This window comes from Gekko japonicus, unplaced genomic scaffold (assembly GCF_001447785.1).
Source record: "Gekko japonicus isolate JY-2015 unplaced genomic scaffold, Gekko_japonicus_V1.1 scaffold575, whole genome shotgun sequence".
NCBI classification, from domain to species: Eukaryota; Metazoa; Chordata; class Lepidosauria; order Squamata; family Gekkonidae; genus Gekko; species Gekko japonicus.
In genome coordinates, this window is record NW_015174291.1 from 678825 (window position 1) to 696327 (window position 17503).

The window sequence follows — 17503 nt, forward strand, 5'->3', positions numbered from 1 at the left end:
GATCATAAATCTCCGCTATGACAGGTTGTTATCACCGAATGGTACCATCCTAATTAAAAAGTCTACTGACATAAAACACCTGTTTTAATTAGGAAATTCCTCTTCTGTCAATTAAATTGAATATAAAACACCTGCTTCTACAATTCTGCTTAGTGGTTAACAATTTGCCAGCTTATTTCTGGAAAATCCCTAAAGTCCTTTCCCAGAGGCCCTCTGGAATCCCAGCAATAATCAACAGATGATCATTTGAATTTCTGGGCTTCCTCTACAACAGGGCAGAGTAGAATTAGGATTCCAATCCAGTCTAACTAGCTAGGATTCCAATCCAGTCTAACTAGAGATGCCGGAAGTATGTCCTGCCTTCATGGTGCCAAGGTGGAAAAAGCTAGCACAGAGTGCAAAGAAGGTGTCAGACCGGGAAGAAAGGAAGATTCCCTGAGAGTAGCAGTCTACACATCAAAGGGATAGCATCAGAGCAGTAGAAGGGAAGGATGATCAGGGTCCTCCTGGCCTATCTATCTCTCTGACTCTCTACAGTCCCCCTCTGAAGTCTCAGGTTAAGAGACAGTGCACATTCCTTCACTTCCAACAGCTAATAGGGCAGTTCCAAGCAGCAGGTTGTTTGTCCAAATGGGCTTCTGGAAACAGCATTCATCCATAACAAATTTATTACTCTATTTGCAGTTAAGCCTATTCAGTTTTGACACAAATAAGAACCTTCCTGCAGAAATTCTCTGAATCCTCTCCAGCATGTCTACATTCTTATGGTGACCAAACCTAATTGTGGCTGGTTCTGCATCTGGTTCTGCATCTGGGATTCGCTCCACATTTTTTCAACACTGAGGAAAAGGTGCCGCTCAAAACCACATTCAGATACCCTGGGCCAACACTGTACTGACTGCAAAGTCACTCCTGAATGGCCATAAATTTATGCAGAAGGTGCCATAAAACCTGATGACCAAAGAAAGTAAAAGCGGCATGCAATGCAGAGGGTGCCATAAAATCCGATAGGCAAAGGAAGTGAAAGCAGCATGCAATGCAGAGGAGAATTTCTGTTCCAACCTGGGTTTGCTAAAACAACAGAGGGAAAAGCCAATGCGGAATCGCCCTGTGTCTGTAATCAGTGGGGCCTTCTGAAATCTCCCTGTTGCAAAAGAATATTTGTGAATTATTTAGTTACAAAACTGGAAAAAAACAGACCATTTTTGAGGATGGGAGACATGTGAATGATTGTCTGCTTTCATAAATTTGAAAGGACTGTCTGTGATGTGTGATAAGACAGCTGCAGGGATTTTTAATCAAGAAGATTAAAATTGCTTCTTCAAACAAAGGCTATGTTGTCAATTAAAATTGTAGCCCTCTTTGAAAAATCAATAACCCTAAACCCTGCAGTTTAATGGTGCAAAAATAACATAAACATAAAATATCACTGTTTGAAATAATTTAATCAAGATGTGGTAAGACTGATGCTGATTGTCCTATCACTTTCTGATTGTCCTGTCACCCCCTGTCTCAAATCATACTGGTAATGGATAATATTACATCTAAATGATGTCTAATTAAGTTGTGATTGCATTATGGTAATAATAGCCCACTACAAAGAATAATATCAGAAAGAGAATAGCAATTAAATGCAAGCATTCCAAAGTAATATTTACAGAGTCACTTGGCATGATGAGATTTATACCCAGAAACCCAATTAAGATCTCTCAGTTTAATCATTATTTATTTATTTATTATTTCGATTTCTATTCCACTCTCCCCCAGTGTCATTAACCTAAGAAAGGGCCAGTTCTGAACTTCCTAACTGGGAATTTGCAGGTGTGAGTAGATGTTAGCTTACGTTTGCAATGGGTAATGGGTACTTAAAAGGGGCCGCAGTGGCTCAGAGGTTAAGACGCTGAGCTGCAGACCAGAAGGTCTGTAGTTCAGCAATTCAAGACCCTAGTGCCGTGACTTCTGGTTTACGAAGCAGCGGTGGCAGTTGCTCTCCCCGAGCCGCGGGAGGGCGAATCGCACACCAGCGGCCTGGAGGGGTGCCACCTCAAGTGACACCCCTGCGGAGCCTTTGTGATAGCCTCCAGGCCAGAGGGCTTTTGAGGGGTAGCCTCTTCGATGGCATAATGCCAGAGAATCGAGGCTCCCCTCCGCCCTGACGGTCCAGTCACTGTGTGGCCTTTGGGCACAGGCTGGTTTGACCGGGACAAGCGCCGGAGATCGAGCGAAAGATCATTAAAACGCAGCGTGGTCAGAGAATCTGACTAACAATGAACGTGAGTTCTGATTAAAACGGACCTTTAAAAAAAAGTGGATTCCCCCCCCCCGTGCGGGAAGAAGCAGATGCAAAGAGGGACGTCTCTTATGCGAATAACCGATAAATGACGCAAAGGGGGAAAGAGGGGAGGCAAGTAGTGCATGTTTTGTGAGAGACTTACTTGATTTTTGACATTGTGAGCAAGTTTTCTGAGTCAGGAGAAAGCGGTGGGAAGTGTAAACAAATCAGAAAAATGGCGGCCTGGTGTGCAAAGTTAAAAACGAAACCGCCAGGCAGTCAGATTCCCAAACTGGAAGAGGGTGCAGATGTCATTAAACTACTAGCGGATATGCTCAAGCCGGTGATGGAACAACTCGATGATATTAACCAGCAACTGACTGTGATGAATAAGAACTTTGCATCTCAACAGCTCCAGCTGAATGAAACAGAAAAGAAAGTGGAGCAGGCTAATGAGAAAATTCAAGAGATGGACACCACAAGTAAGAAGTTGAAGAAAAGATTGGGAGAGGTGGAAACAAAGCAAAATCTTCAAGAAAACCGTGTACTGCAACTAAGCCAATATGATTCTCAGGTTCCAGGAAGTTCCTGAAGCAGCGAAAGAGGACCTGAGGAGTTTGCTTAGTGAGATTATCGCTCCAGTGATAGGCTCTACAGCGGATGTACTAGTAAAAGACATGGAGGTGGCCTATAGGGCATACGCCAATTATATTTTTTTTAAAAGCCTACCTGGAGAAATTGTGGTCAAATTCTCAAGAAGACAGACCAGAGATGCTATTCTAAAAGCAACATCAGCAACTCCACTGAGAATGGGAAATGTAACGATCAAGACGCTAAAAGACATTCCATTTGAAATTCGGCAATAGAGGAAAGATGATAAAGATTTGATTGCTTTTCTTCAAACTAATGGAATAACGTACAGGTGGGTGATCCTGGAAGGTGTCATCTTTAAGATCAACAATAAAAGAGAGAAGACTCCATTTTCAATGCTAAAGAGTTTTTGTGGCGTCAGCTTGGAACAGAGGAAGAGTCTAAGGAGGAAGAAACGAAATCCAGTGACTCTGCTACCTCTGGAACGAAAGAAGACTCTGCTACAGAAACAGGTGCTGGACCTGCCAAAGTTGTCTACAATTTTAGAGACAGAAAGCCGAAGTAAAGACAGAAGGACTGGGAAACTGGCCTTTTGAAGCAAAGAACATGAAGATGATCAGAAAGTTCTCTCATAATAACTAACATAATAACATAGAAACATGGCAGATAAGCAGGAACTCTACAAGTATATTGTGATACTAACACTTGTAATACTAACATTTACACTAACAGAAATAAGATCTCATCCTCTTGGGTTTTTTGTTTAGTGTGGTTATCTTTCCTTTATCCCTAGTTGTAGCTCCCCTTCCTAATTTTCTTTGTAGTTTGTAGTTTAATGCAAAATTTAAAAAATCCCTTCAGGGGTTTCAAAAAAATAAAAGACCCTAGTGCCGGTGATGAGCTCCCATCTCTGGCCCCAGCTCCTGCCAACCTAGCAGTTCAAAAACAAGAAATTGCAAGTAGATAAATAGGTACTGCTTCAATGGGAAGGTAACAGTGCTCCTTGCGCCTCGGCATTTAATCATGCCGGCCACATGACCATGGAAACATCTTCGGACAGCGCTGGCTCTTTGGCTTGGAAACAGAGATGAGCACCGCCCCCTAGAGTCGGATTCGACTGGCTTTCGAGCAAGGGAAACCTTTACCTTTTAATGGGTACTTAATAAAAGAATTAATTACTTCATTTCCCTTGTTCAGACTTATATTTTGTTTTGCTACTTCTGACTCTTTTGTGCTCAGTATATAAAATCACAATAAAAATAAAGGTGAAATACCTTTACACTGAAAGCCATGTTATTCCCTGTGAAGTAGATAAGCTGGAAGTGACTGGCCCAAGGTTGCCCAGTATGTTTTCATGAGGGTTGCCAGTTCCAGGTTTTAAAATACCTCGAGATTTTGGGGGTGGGGCCTGAGGAGGGCAGGGTTTAGAGAGGGGAGGGGCTTTGATGGGGTATAATGCCAAAGAGTCCACCTTCCACAGCGGCCGTTTTCTCCAGGTGAACTGCTCTCTGTTGCCTGGAGATCACTTCTAGCATGAGATCTCCAGCCACCACCTGGAGGATGGCAACTCGATTTCCAGAGTGGAGATTCAGACCTGGGTCTCCGAGATCCTAGTCCAATACTCTAACCACCACAACACGTTGGTTATACTTGGATCGATGCATGATCAAGCTTCTTTGCTCAGGGCTTTCCTGGTGATACCACATGTTTTGCAAATTACTATTCTTTGGAGGTAAGCTGAAATTGTCTGCAAAATCTATAACTAACTTAATATCCTTCCTAATGTTTTTAATGTTATCAAGCCACTTGTGGATATAATTAACAAGAATGCCATGCTCATTTTCATTTTCAGAGTCAGTTCTGCATGCTTGTGCTTTTCCCCCTCAGCCTTTGTTTGCAAGATATTATCCATAAAGACACAGCTATTTGAATTCATTGTTAATTAATTTAATTAACACAAGAATTGCCTGGTATTTTGAGAGTCAAAAACATTTCTCTCCACATGGAATTTGATGATGAGGGTGATACTGTGATGACCTGTGGTTATAAACAATAAAGCTGAACAACTTACAATGTACTATTCGATGTTTTATTATTTTATTAAAGGCAGGTTGAAAATAGTAATAACAACAACAAAAAAACCATGCTGAACACTTAGAGATGCTTGGTGGTACCTTTTGATAAATGGCTGTAGGACCCAATGCACAAGATGCGACCTAATACTGCTCACATTGCACATGTCAAGTTTTTTTTGCAAGCATCCTTTGTGACATTGCATAGGGATCCTTGAGTGCATCTGTCAGATGACACAGTTTCATGGGTAGGGTTGCCACCCTCCAGGTGGGGCCTGGAGATCTCCCAGAATTACAACTGAATTTCCAGGCAGCAGTTCCCATGGAGAAAAAGGCATCTTCAGAGGGCAGACTGTATGACATCATGTCCCTACGGAGGTCCCTTCCTTCCCCAAACTCTCCCCTCTGCAGGCTCCACCCCCACATCTCAAGGAATTTCCCAGCCTGGTGTTGGCAATCCTATGGGGGTGGTAGTAAAACTGTTTCATGCTGAGGAATTAGTTGGATTACTTGTGAAGGAAGGGCCACAGTGCAATCCTAAACAGAGCTATTCAGACTCGTAGTCAGGTCCATTCAAAACAGTTTACTCCCAGGAAAGCACTCTTAGCATAGCATTACTAGTCTTCTAAGAAAGCAGCAGACCTCTTTTAACAAATAAATGAAATTATTACATTTGGGTTTTTGCTGTTTCACATTGCCTGAAGATTTCAAAAAGAAACAAACTTCCATGCTAATACATCCTCTATCCTTCTCATCATAACATTTCTGGGTGCAGAAATAAAAGATTAGGGAGGAAGTAAGTGAAGTGCCAATGATGGCACTTCACCCAAAGAGTGATTAAGACATGGAATTCACTGCCACAGGAGGTGGTGGTGGCTACAAGCATGGACTGCTTCAAGAGGGAATTAGATAAGCATATGGAGCAGAGGTCCATCGGTGGCTATTAGCCACAAGGTCCATCGGTGGCTATTAGCCATAGGGACTCTGGGGCAAGTGATGCTCTGTCTTCTTGGTGCTTGGGGGGGGGGGCAACAGTGGGAGGGCTTCTAGTGTCCTGGCCTCACTGCTGGACCTCCTGATGGCACCTGGTATTTTTGGCCACTGTGTAACAGAGTGTTGGACTGGATGGGCCATTGGCCTGATCCAACATTGGCTTCTCTTATGTTCTTATGGGGAAAAAACAGGAATTTAGGAGCTTGTGAGGTATCTTCCTTTGTCAGCGATCCCATTTGCATCTCACCATTCTTCTAGAACCATTTAGGAAGTGCAAGCTTCAAAGAGAAGCCAGTATTCCCCCGCCCCTCAAATATTGGAGACAGAATTATTCCTTAGAAATACCCTTATCAGTGGCTATAAAACATTAAAATGTACCCATCACAAGAATATTTAAATACATTGGGTTGGATCCACCTAGTTTTGCAGCTGATGAAGAACAAGAGGTGTCCACTCCTCAGTAACCACCAAAAGAGGCTATGATATTGGGGCCTGCCAGCATGTACAGAAATCATTGGGGGGGGGGGGTTACTGAAGGGTGGGGAATTGGGTGAGACTGAATTAATAAACTTGCTGGATCCAACCAGGGCCAAGATTTTGGAATCTATTTGCCCACCCAGATCTTTTCATCTCACGTTTGTAAACCTTGGGTTATCCCTTTTATCCTCAGAACAATAGTGGATTAGGGGAGGCTGGGTAAAGTCACCCATCCTACAGGGCTGAGCTTCACAGATAGTCAACGATTTGCACCCAGAGCATCGCCCCATGTTGTCACTGTCCTTCCCTCACAAGAACCCCAATGCGAATTAGGCTGACCCAAGAAAAGAAAAGGCTCCACTGTGCTATACTTGGGACCTGAATTGTGCAGTTTACATCTGAACAAATACAAGTGAGAATTGGACTGCGTAACATCACTTTCAGGCCACTTTGTGCACCCCGGGTTTTGTGATTTGCGGCAGCAGAGATCTGAACCGCCTGGAGAGGGCGAGTCTGAGGCAACGCACTTGCCGTGGCCCGAGGGTGGGGTGGGGAGGGGAGCAAAAGAGGAAATCGCCCGCTTCCAAGAAGGCGTGCGCGAGCCAGAGGCGAAAAGCGCGCCTCCGCTCAGTCTTCCTCCCCGCCCTGTTCCTTGAGGCGGTGCTGGAGGACGCGCGTGCGCGACCCGAGGCCGCCGAGAAAGACCGAGGGGAGACAGCGACGGCGGGACGCGGTCAATTGCGAGCATGCGCAATACGCCGCGACCCGTCCGCCGGCGTTCTGTCGGTCTCCCCCTTCCTCGAGGCGGCGCTGTAGGGGGAAAGGGAGGGGGGAAAGAGCGAGCGCGCGAGGCTCGGCCAAGGCAGAGCATGCGCAGTAAGTCTCGACCAGTCAGTCAGGCGTTCTAGCCCGCTCGGTGCGGCGTTTCTTGGCCGCCCGCTGTGAGTTGAGCGATTTCGGCGGCGGGAGGGGAGTGACCGCGTGAGGGGAGGGGGGCTTCCTTTTCCTCCCCCCCCCTCAGGCGGCCGAAGATGGCGGAGACCGGCAGTGCCTCGGCGCCCTCCCTGAAGGGGCTGCGGGAACAGATGGGTGAGAGACGGAGCAGGGGCGGGAGAGAAACGGACTTCTGGGCTGGGCACTTCCCTGTCACGTCTCCCGTCTCCTCGGGGCAAGGCCAAGGGCACGGCACACCCCCACCCTCACACACACACACACACACTTCCTTCCCTGTAGATAAAGTTTTGATTTCCTCCATCCCTTTATTATCCGGCCTCCCCCCCCTTTTTTTATATTGCCTAAAGTTCTTCTCGATTAAATCCATCCACCACCCCTTCTGCCGGCCCATTCTCGCCCTCCCAGTCCAGTTTGCCGGTTATGTTCATTTGGATTCCCCACTCCTCCTTTCTGCGTCCAGTTTTTGACTTAAGCGGATCCCCCAGTCTGGTTCTATCCCAGCCCGCTGCTTATGTTCACTTTTGGTTCCTTTTTCACAATATGCCCCCCCAGAAGATTGATTCAGACTTTTTCCTTTTGTGCTTCCCCGACCCCCACCCTGCCCCTTATTTTAAATTTGTGTTGCCTTTTCCCCCCCGCCCAGTTTTTTTAATGGTTCCTGCCTCAGGTTCATCCACGTTGTCTGCATTTTTGTGCCTCCCTGTTATTTCATTTTCTTTCCTCAAATGGGCTCTACCCCAGTTCTTGATTCATGCACCCCCTCCACTTTCCTTTCCCAGCTCTTCCTTGCTTGCAGTCTTTTCTTTCTCTTCTTTGAAATGGGTATTTAGAAAAATCATTTTGAACAAAAGAGACTAGGCCCAGTTTATGAGTGCATTTTTCTCTCTTCTCCCCATAGATTTTGAAACAGACTTGATAATTTCAGTGTGTGCCTGCATGCATTGTCAGGCTGGGTTTCCTGTTGATTTCCTTCTCTGCTGCGGTTAGAGGCGGCTAAATGCCACACATCCCCCCCCTTAACCTGCAGATCTCTCTGGCTTGTGCTTCCTCCCTCAAAGGTCTGGTTTCCTTAGAAAACTACAGCTTTGTGCTGGGGTTTGGTTACTAATAGTGCTTCCAGTTTTTATGCCAGTGTGGACCTCCTTCTGTTATGGTTTCTTGACAGGCTCTCCACTGATTTGCTGCAGTCTCTCACCTCTCATTACTTGTTTTCTTGGTCTGACATTTTAAATTACATTGCATGACAACTCAGCTATATTACTTAGAGAAAAATTACCTCAATTTAAACTTCTACTTTCTGATCAGGTTATTAATGTTGCTTTGGTAGTTTGCTGACAAAACAGGATATAAAAGGCTGAAGCAGTTAATGTTATGTTTTGTATCCTAACAATACTGTGTATTGTGACCACACTGCTTGACAGTTGCATTTATTCTTAGCAGTACTGAAGTAGTTTATTCTTCTCTTTTTGAACAGAATAAGGAGCTCAGGCTAGGAGAAGGGACTGGTATGTGGTTCAAATGTAACTTTCATCCATGCCTGTCACTCAAACCCAGTTCTTCTCTTTAAGTGTAGCATTACAGGTGAACAACAACATCTTTAAAATCACATTGATTATTTTTCCTGCCCTGTGTGAAATTAGATGATCTATTTTGTTTATGATCCCTGAATTGTTAATGTATTTAGAATAATAAATAACCATTCAGAACTAAACTTTTGGTATGTCACTAGGCCACAATAGCTTTAATTGTTCTACTTTAGCAGAACATACGAATTAGAGCAAAAGAAGGCTTGTGCTTTCAAGTCTGGAAGCCTAATTAATACATTAATTCCAATTAACCAACAGCACATTTTTTCAGTATGCAACCAGGTAGATCTGGGTTTTTTTAGGAGCCTGGATGCAAATAGTGGAATGTTTAGCATAATCTAGCAAAACATTTTAAAATATATTTTTATTAAATTTAACATGTTACAGATTATTAACAATTATATTAACTGTCAGTTATAGCATTCTGTTACATTTAACAAATATCTATCAATATTACCAAAGATGTAACTTGTCTATAACTAGCAAAATATTTTTCACTTTTGTTGCTCCAGGCAAATGTTTCTAGGTCTTCTCTTTTTGTCCTTCTGTATTTAGATTCAGAGGTATAGCTAAATATACCTGATTGACATTTAACGTCTTCATTTTCAATCCATCCACAACCGGTATTGATGACAGCAGTTGATAAGATTGCTAATCTGAATCAGTGTGTATGGTGTGTTACTTTGATTTTTGTTGGATGATTCTGATACTGGCTACTGCTTATTCAGGTTCTTTGTCTCTCCCCTGAATCAGCAATACAGTGAAATTGATAGATATGTTGTCAGTTCCACAACTGAATGGCCAGATTGCCAGAACAGCAAAAAAGCTGACAAGTATTCTCTCCTGGGTCTCTATCTTTAGTAGTAGATGAGCCAGGCAAGAGAACAACTAGCAAGATATTGAAAAATAAAACTTTCCCTTGACTTAGTAACAAATATTTGGCAATTTGTTATATCACCCGGGGGGGGGGGCATACATAAGTTACCAGCCCACACTCTTGTTCTTGCTGGTCCATCTGCAAATACCAGTTAGGAATGGCATATTGACACACTGGTACATACAAAGAACAACTCTTTTTTTTCTAATTTGAAAAAGTTTACATGGATGAAGTTTTTACTTGGGGGAAGGGTGTGGGGGAATATTATACTACTGAGCCTCCTTGCAAATAGAGCCAGTATGGTATAATTATAAAAGTGTTTGACCAGCATCAAAGAGGCCCGGGTTTGAATCCCCACTCTGCCATGGAAGCTTGCTGAGTCACCTTGGGACAGTCACACAAGCTTAGCCTAACGTACCACACAGGGTTTTTGTGGGGATAAAATGGAGGAGAGCAGAACGATGAAAGCTGCCTGGGGTCCCCATTTGCGGAGAAAGGTGGGATATGAATGAAGTAAATAAACAGAGCCAAAGGCTATGGGTGCAATTCAATATGATGTTCTTTATTCTCAGTTACAGGACAGCTAGTTAACTTCATTGGCAGCCCGGGGGGGGGGGTCAGTCTTGTTAAGAGCCAGGAGCAGCAGTGTGATATAACTTATGGTACCAGGTAGGGGGCTGTAGCAGGGACTGTCCAGGTGCAGTTTTGGGCATCCTATGGTGCTTGGAGCAGAAATGGCGTTGAGTTCATTTGAGACATAGCCCAAAGGGTAGGCAACTAGACAGCACCCTGCTAGAATACAATTTGGTAGTTCCGATCTCACCATAGTCAACTAGGCAGGAGGCCATTTACAAGCACTTGTTACCTTCACAAACTCTTGTGGAGGGATACTTTCCCCCCTCACAGGTAGTAGTAGATACAGACTGTTTAGTTGTGAAGAATGTTTTGCTAAGTAACAATCCCCCCCCCCCCCAGCAGTGAGGTCTGGTTTATGCAGGAGGCAGAATGGGGTAGTAGAATACTCAAGCAAGAAACATCAGTTGTGGGGGAGGGAAAATCCAATTTTCCCCTGCTGTGTGGCCACTGGAGGGGTCAAGGAGTAAAAAACATAGGACATGCTTTCTGCTTCAAGCCCCCCTTCCTTGATAACCAGCTGCTTGTAGGAGGCTAGAAGCAGAAAGCACAGGCCATGGTTTTTGCTCCACTGCCTTCCACCTGCGATGACCAACTGATGGAGTGGCCTATGAGCAGAAAGCACATAGAATTATTTTTTTGCTGTTTATGTTGCATTGTCTGTGGAAGATCAGACCACATCTTCGCTATGGGTCCCCCACTTTTTGTATGTTGGGGTTCCCCCAAATTTGTACAAGAAATATCTCCAATCCTTACCAGGCCCCATCTTTGTTCAAACATGGTGGAATATTTTAAAAATGGTATCCTGTTCTTGTAGTTCACTGTGGTACAGTCTATTCTACTATCCTTCTTCCTGCATGTGTAAACCCAACCAGACTCTGGAAGGTTCTGTTCTGTGTATTACATTTTATTCCACCCTTTTCTCAAAGAGCTCACAGCAGCATATGTGGTTATCCCCCCTCCATTTTATTTTTATCCTCACAATAATTTTGTAAGGTAAATTAGATTAAGGGAGTGTCTGGCTCAAGGTGACCTAGTGAGTTTCCTGGCTGAGTTTACCTGGTTCTCTCCCCTCCATTTTATTCTCACAACAACCCCCTAAGTAGGTGTGCTGTGAAAGAATGACTTGGCAAAGGTGTCTCAGAGCCAAACTAGACTTTATTTTTTTTGCATTTCCATACAAGTGCATTCAAGTGTCTCATGGAGCCATGCAGGAGCTGCAGGAAAAGTTTCTTTTATTTTTTAAAAGGAGAGCCTGAATGGACTTGGAAAGTCTATGAGGGGAAGAAAAGGTTCCTGCCTCCCCTCCCAAGCAGCTTTCTCAAGTGAAAACTCAGCACGGCAATGAGTTGTTTCACCAATTTTTCTACTCCACGTGCACAGATACTCCACACGGAACAGAAAAAACAGTGATGTAACTTCACCTCGCCACAGTTTTTGTTCAAGGAAAACTGCTTGGAAGAAGGCAGGAGTTGTTTCTTCCCCCACAGCACCATTCTGACCCCATTCAGGCTGTTTTTGTCAAAAAAATAGTTCCCACAGCTGCTGTGTGGCCGCAGAGAACACTTCAATGTACTGTTATGTTTTTGCACTTGCATACATCTAGTTAGGCTCCAAGTTTCATGATGAGGAGATTTGAACCTGGGGCTCCTAGGTCCAATGCTCTAACAACACCACACCAGTGAGTAGGACCAACAAGACCTAGGTTCAAATCCCTTCTTTGCCATGAAATCCTTGGCTCTTCAGTCTTACACTCTAAATTAGTATAGCACATTGGCTAGGTCCTCATTTGAGGTGTGGGGTATACTTGCAAGTATAAATTTTTCATCACTACAAATAATTTGTTGTTTTAATAGAAATTATTGTAATGGTCTGCATTAAATGTCGAATATGAACTACTGTAATCAGTGAATTGATTAAAAGCAATATAATCCACTAAAGAGTTATGATGGTGTCATGGTCATATTAAAATGATGATGGTATTAGAACATATTACTTTATTACACTTGCAATTTTGAAAGGGATCAGGTATAACTGTTTCTGACTAAACAGGTCTGGCCATGTTTGGCCTAGCAATTTTTACTGCTGCTTAGTGGAACAGTGCATTTTGTGGTGATTAGAAATGAATAGGTACCTGGAAATTTCTTTTGGTGCCAAAATACCACAACATGGTTTCAAGGTCCTGCTGAGCCGCTAATACTAATAAATGTATTATCACCAGATTTTCATGTTCGTTCTAGTTGCTAATACAGTATTGAATAAATTGGAGTGCACAATAAAAAGGCCAACTATTCCTGTCAAGTCATGAGGCCTTGTAAAAGAGGCTGATGAGATCCTCCTACTGTTGAACCACCAGATACAGCATGATAGTTGGTGAGAGTCAGATGGATTAAATATTTAGAAGTCAAAGGATTCTGCATCTCTCAAGAACCCTGATTTCCTAATGCGGCAAAGTGGGAAATGCAGCTCTTTTTTATTTAACTGAAAATATTGCCTTTGCCTTGATTTGTGAAAAATGATATAGTAGGGCAATAACTATATTTGGACATGTAAGGAAGTCTTTATTGCTGTGATTTCAGAAATTGGGTGTAGGTTGCTGTTTTCTTTATAATGAAACACTGTCAAAGATGGTTACTTGTGTATTCCATTTCTTGTTCCTGTAATACAAAAACTGTGGCCTATCACTAGGTAGTATAGTCATCTGTTCTTATTTCATAGCTGTTGTGTTTAATTTACATGTGTCTGGCTAAATCAGTACTTTGAATTGCCAACTCTTTTTACAAATCCATTACATTGTCTTACAAATGTGAAGGGCTCTGTTGTAAAGAAAAGTATTTTGCCCCCCAAATTTTCTTTGGAACAACAGAAGTAGTTTATCATTGCTGAGAACCATTAACACGGGTTCAGTTGGAATGCTTGGACCCTAATGCTGGATCTTCCTATAGCAAGTAAATATCAGTAGTATGTAACAGTAGAAAATTGAATCTGACAGAAGTGAGGGCACTTCCAATGGACAGTACTAGCAACAGAACAAGATAATTGCAAGTGTGAACACTGCAAGCTAAAGCTGTGAACCTACCCAACCACTGTGGTCATCTTCCCTGTCCTTGCTTTGGGTGCCCTGACCTTCTGAGATCAGGTGGGTAGCAACATGAGAAAGGGCTCTGTCAGTTGTGGCACCAAAACTCTTGAAAACTTTCCAGGGGGAGACACATCTGTCCCCTTCTGTTGCAATCTTCTGCCAGTGAGTGAAGACTTTTTTTGTTTTGTCTGGCATTCCCTTAGTGATCCCTCCTTCCTTATATTTTAACTGTAGTTTTTTAAATTTTGTGCGTGCATTTTAGCTTTGGTTTTAATTGTTTTAATGAAGTGTTTTTGTTTAATTTTAATGGTTTGTAAGATGTATTTCTAATAGGTATATTTTTAGTCTGTTAGCATCTTGGTCGCCCTGATGAGGGCAGAAAGGCAAGGTATAAATGTTGTACATTAAAAAAAATAACAAATGCATGAGGCGTTAGGAGGATGTGGGGTTAAAATTCAATAGCCATGATTTTTTCACTTGCACACTACATAATAGAGACATTATTTTCTCTTTAGAGAAGGGTTTCAAGTTCTGATTTCAGAGTTTGACTGGAGTCTGTTGTGATTTAGGCCTATTGTTAAAGGAGTGGGGGGACGGACCCTGGTGTATTCGACAGTGGCATGCCTGCAAACCTGAAGATAAACAACACATAAAACAAAACAAAAATATTTCACTTGGAAGGAGGAAACTTTCCTCACATGATGGAGGAGGGAGGAAGAAGAAAAAGAGGAAGCTAGTCCACTTCCCCGTGTTGAGGGTAGGGGAAAGAGAAACAATTGTGAAAAGGAGGGCATAATTTCTAAACAAAGTGAGATGAAAGACACCATGAAAATGGGATGGAATAAATATGTTTTAATATAAAATTGTATATATGCATAACATAAAGCATACAAAGTCTTACTTTTTCAGTGAGTGCCATTGTCTTTGCTTCCAAAGTGTACCTGGTCTGCAGTAATCCTTTGTTACCCAGGATTCATGAAAATGCACGCCAGGAGGAAAAGAGTCTGCATAGTTTGTCTTTTTTTTATGCCCCCCGTAGGAGATTTTTTATTTGCATTTACTAAAAACTACAACAAAATTGGGGAGGGAATCTACACACTATAGGAGAAAGAAAAGAAAACCCACTAAAAACCCAAGGGTTGGAGGTCACAGCTTGTAAAAATTTTGCTTAAAAGCTTTCTTTAACATTGAGAGTGATCAATCATCATCATAGCTTGTAAAAACATCCCAACAAATCTGACTATATGAAGAGTAGTCCAGGAGAATCACTATTTAACTTAGACACAAAATGCACAAAACAATGTCATCTCATTTAACCATTATTTTTCCCTCCATCATTAAAAGCAAATTAACATTAAGTCTCCCTCAGTAGGTATAACCCAATCTCATTTTCTCTTCCATTGCTGTTTTCCTCTTTCTTCTTCCCTGTGGCACCATCGTGCTGTATCAGGAACTGGCCATCTCAAAACAAAGTCCCTTCTCTTTTTTCCAGGACTGTTCCGCTTAAATTCTTGCCTTCAATCATAGGGGTTGTTCCAATTTGCTTTTCACTGCCTGACGTGAAGAGAGTCTCGTCACCTTATTGCCCAGCAGACTTAATCAGGATATTATCATGGAGGATACTCCTTCGCTTTAAGTCTCGCTTATGGTCTGCATACAGGCCCTTCGAATTGCAAATGCCCATTTGACTCTCCTCTTCTATCCTGGAAGCCCCTATGATAATTGGTTAGACGTTTCTCCAGTATTAACACAGTCCTTTTAAAAGCAACAGCTGACATGTAGCACAGTTCTTACATAGTACCTCGTTTATACCAACAGGGGACAAAGGCTTAAGACACAGTTTGCAAGAGTTTATAATTATTTCTGGTCACATGGTTAACCAGCAACTCTTCCACTTCCTGGAGAAAGCTTGGATATCGCTTGTTGCTCTTACTACGTTGTCCGTCACCATTTTGAAAGATGTTTACTTTTACAAAGTTTGCCAAAGTCCCGAAAACTTGCTTCAACGCTTAACTGCCTCCTGGAATCTCTCCGTATAGTCCATTGCCGCTTTTAAACATGCCCCCTCTTTCTTCTAGCTCCGTAACGCTTATAAACAGTTCTTAGTGGAGGAGAGTCCCCTCTCCTCCCTCACTTTTCCCTGGGAGGCTTTCGCTTTGTTGTTTCGTTTCAACTTTACTCACTCTTCATATGTAGATCAAGTAGATCTCGACGACAGATATGCTTATTTACCACTCGACCTCAAACAGATATGCTTATTTACCGCTCAACCTCAACTCGCTTGATGGGGGTGTGCATAGCTTAGTCCTTGCCGGAACACAGCAGAGAGACCGTCGGAGCAAAGGGACTCCTCAATTTCCTGACAGCATGCCGGGAAAGAGGCGACTTTCAGCACTCTATGACTGGAGACCCTTCGCAAGGGTCCCGGGGGGGCGCGGACATTCGCGCCCCCTCTCTAACTGCTGGTTTGTGAGCCGCCTCCCTGGGAGATCCCAGGAGACACAGCCGCCATCAGCTCGCTGAAACCCTGCCTCCATCTGCATAGTTTGTCGATAGAGTTCTGCCATGTTCTTACAAATCCTTTACATGCCATAATGAGGAGCAGCACTTGTGAGTGGAGGTGTCCAGAATCACCACACTTTATAGCACTTTATAGCACTGGAGGAGGTAGAGTGATGGGTTTGTGGTGTGTGTGTGGGATTAAGGAAGCCAGGTCAGGGGCTGATGCCATACATTATCCTGTATAGCGATGAAGAATTATATCCATATATTGCTTTTATGGCAATTGAGTTTCTCATTGTAAAGAAATTAGTAGCATAGTAACTGGTTGGTCATTCACAGAGTGCTTAAACTAGAAGCGATGGAAGTGCTGCCTGGCCCAATCGTGTATGAATTCCAGCTTTCAGATGGACATCCCTCTACTGGTCTTGTCTTGTGTGTCTTGGTTTTTTTAGATTGCAGGCCTGAGGGCAATAGGCCTATTTACATTGGTGTAAGTTGTTTTGGGGGATACAGCTGGAAAAGCTGGATGTAACTATGACACATTTTTTAAAAACACATACCCAAATTATAGCATAGATTAGAAACTCCTCTGGGCAGGGATCTGTCTTCTGCTTACTGTTATTTTGGAAAGCAATATATTGTATCGTAGCTTGGGGATGCTCATGGGCCTGAGCCTCCTGTTGGATAAACAGGTGGCAGTGGTGGGCAGGGGTGCCTTTCATCAACTTCAACTGGTGAGCCAGATTTAGCCGTTCCTGGGCAGGGAAGATCTTGCCACTGTGGTGCATCCCGTGGTAGTTTCCAGATTACTGTAATGTACTCTGTGGGGCTGTCCTTGAAGACTGTCTGGAAGCTACAGTTGGTACAGAATGCTGCAGAGTGTTGACTTGTGTTGGTCATAGGGACCCTATCCCTCCAGTCTTGTTCCATCTACACTGGCTTCTAATTTACTTCTGGGGTCAATTCAGGGTTCTGATATTGACCTTTAAAGTCGTGTACAGCCTGAGACCAGTCAATCCTTAAGGAGCTCCTCCTCACCTATTAGCCTACCTGTACATTCCAGTCATCTTTGGAGGCCCTACTTTGGTTGCCCCCACAATCTGAAGCTAGACAGGTGGCAACCCGAGAGAAGGCCTTCTTGATTGTGGCACCAAAACTGTGAAACTCCCTCCCCAGGGAGAGTTGTCTGTCTCCCTCTGTTACTAGCTGCTGAAGACTTTTTTATTTTGTCTGGCTTACCTTCAATAATGGTTACTGGCCCTCCTTCTAATGTTTTTATGTGTTTTAATTTAATTATTTTAACTGTATTTGTAATTGCTCAAATGTTACGTTCACCACTTTGTGGATCCTGATTGGATGGAAAGGCAGCATAAAAATGTTTTAAATAAATATTAATAGTTCATTGGGGAAATGCTGATGACCATAGAGTATTCCAGAATCTACACAGAAGCCTTGCAAAGCAGC

At 43.1% G+C, this 17503-nt stretch overlaps 1 protein-coding gene across 1 annotated transcript in view; it reads left to right on the top strand.

The window, feature by feature from the left end:
- The first annotated feature begins 7172 nt into the window (after nucleotides 1-7172).
- Nucleotides 7173-17503, top strand: part of MAP7D3 (MAP7 domain containing 3) — a 54670-nt gene continuing 44339 nt past the window's right edge. Inside the window, 1 exon segment of the mRNA XM_015424029.1 lies at nucleotides 7173-7494. Within this exon segment, the coding sequence (XP_015279515.1) occupies nucleotides 7437-7494 (58 nt within the window). The 5' untranslated portion in view covers nucleotides 7173-7436.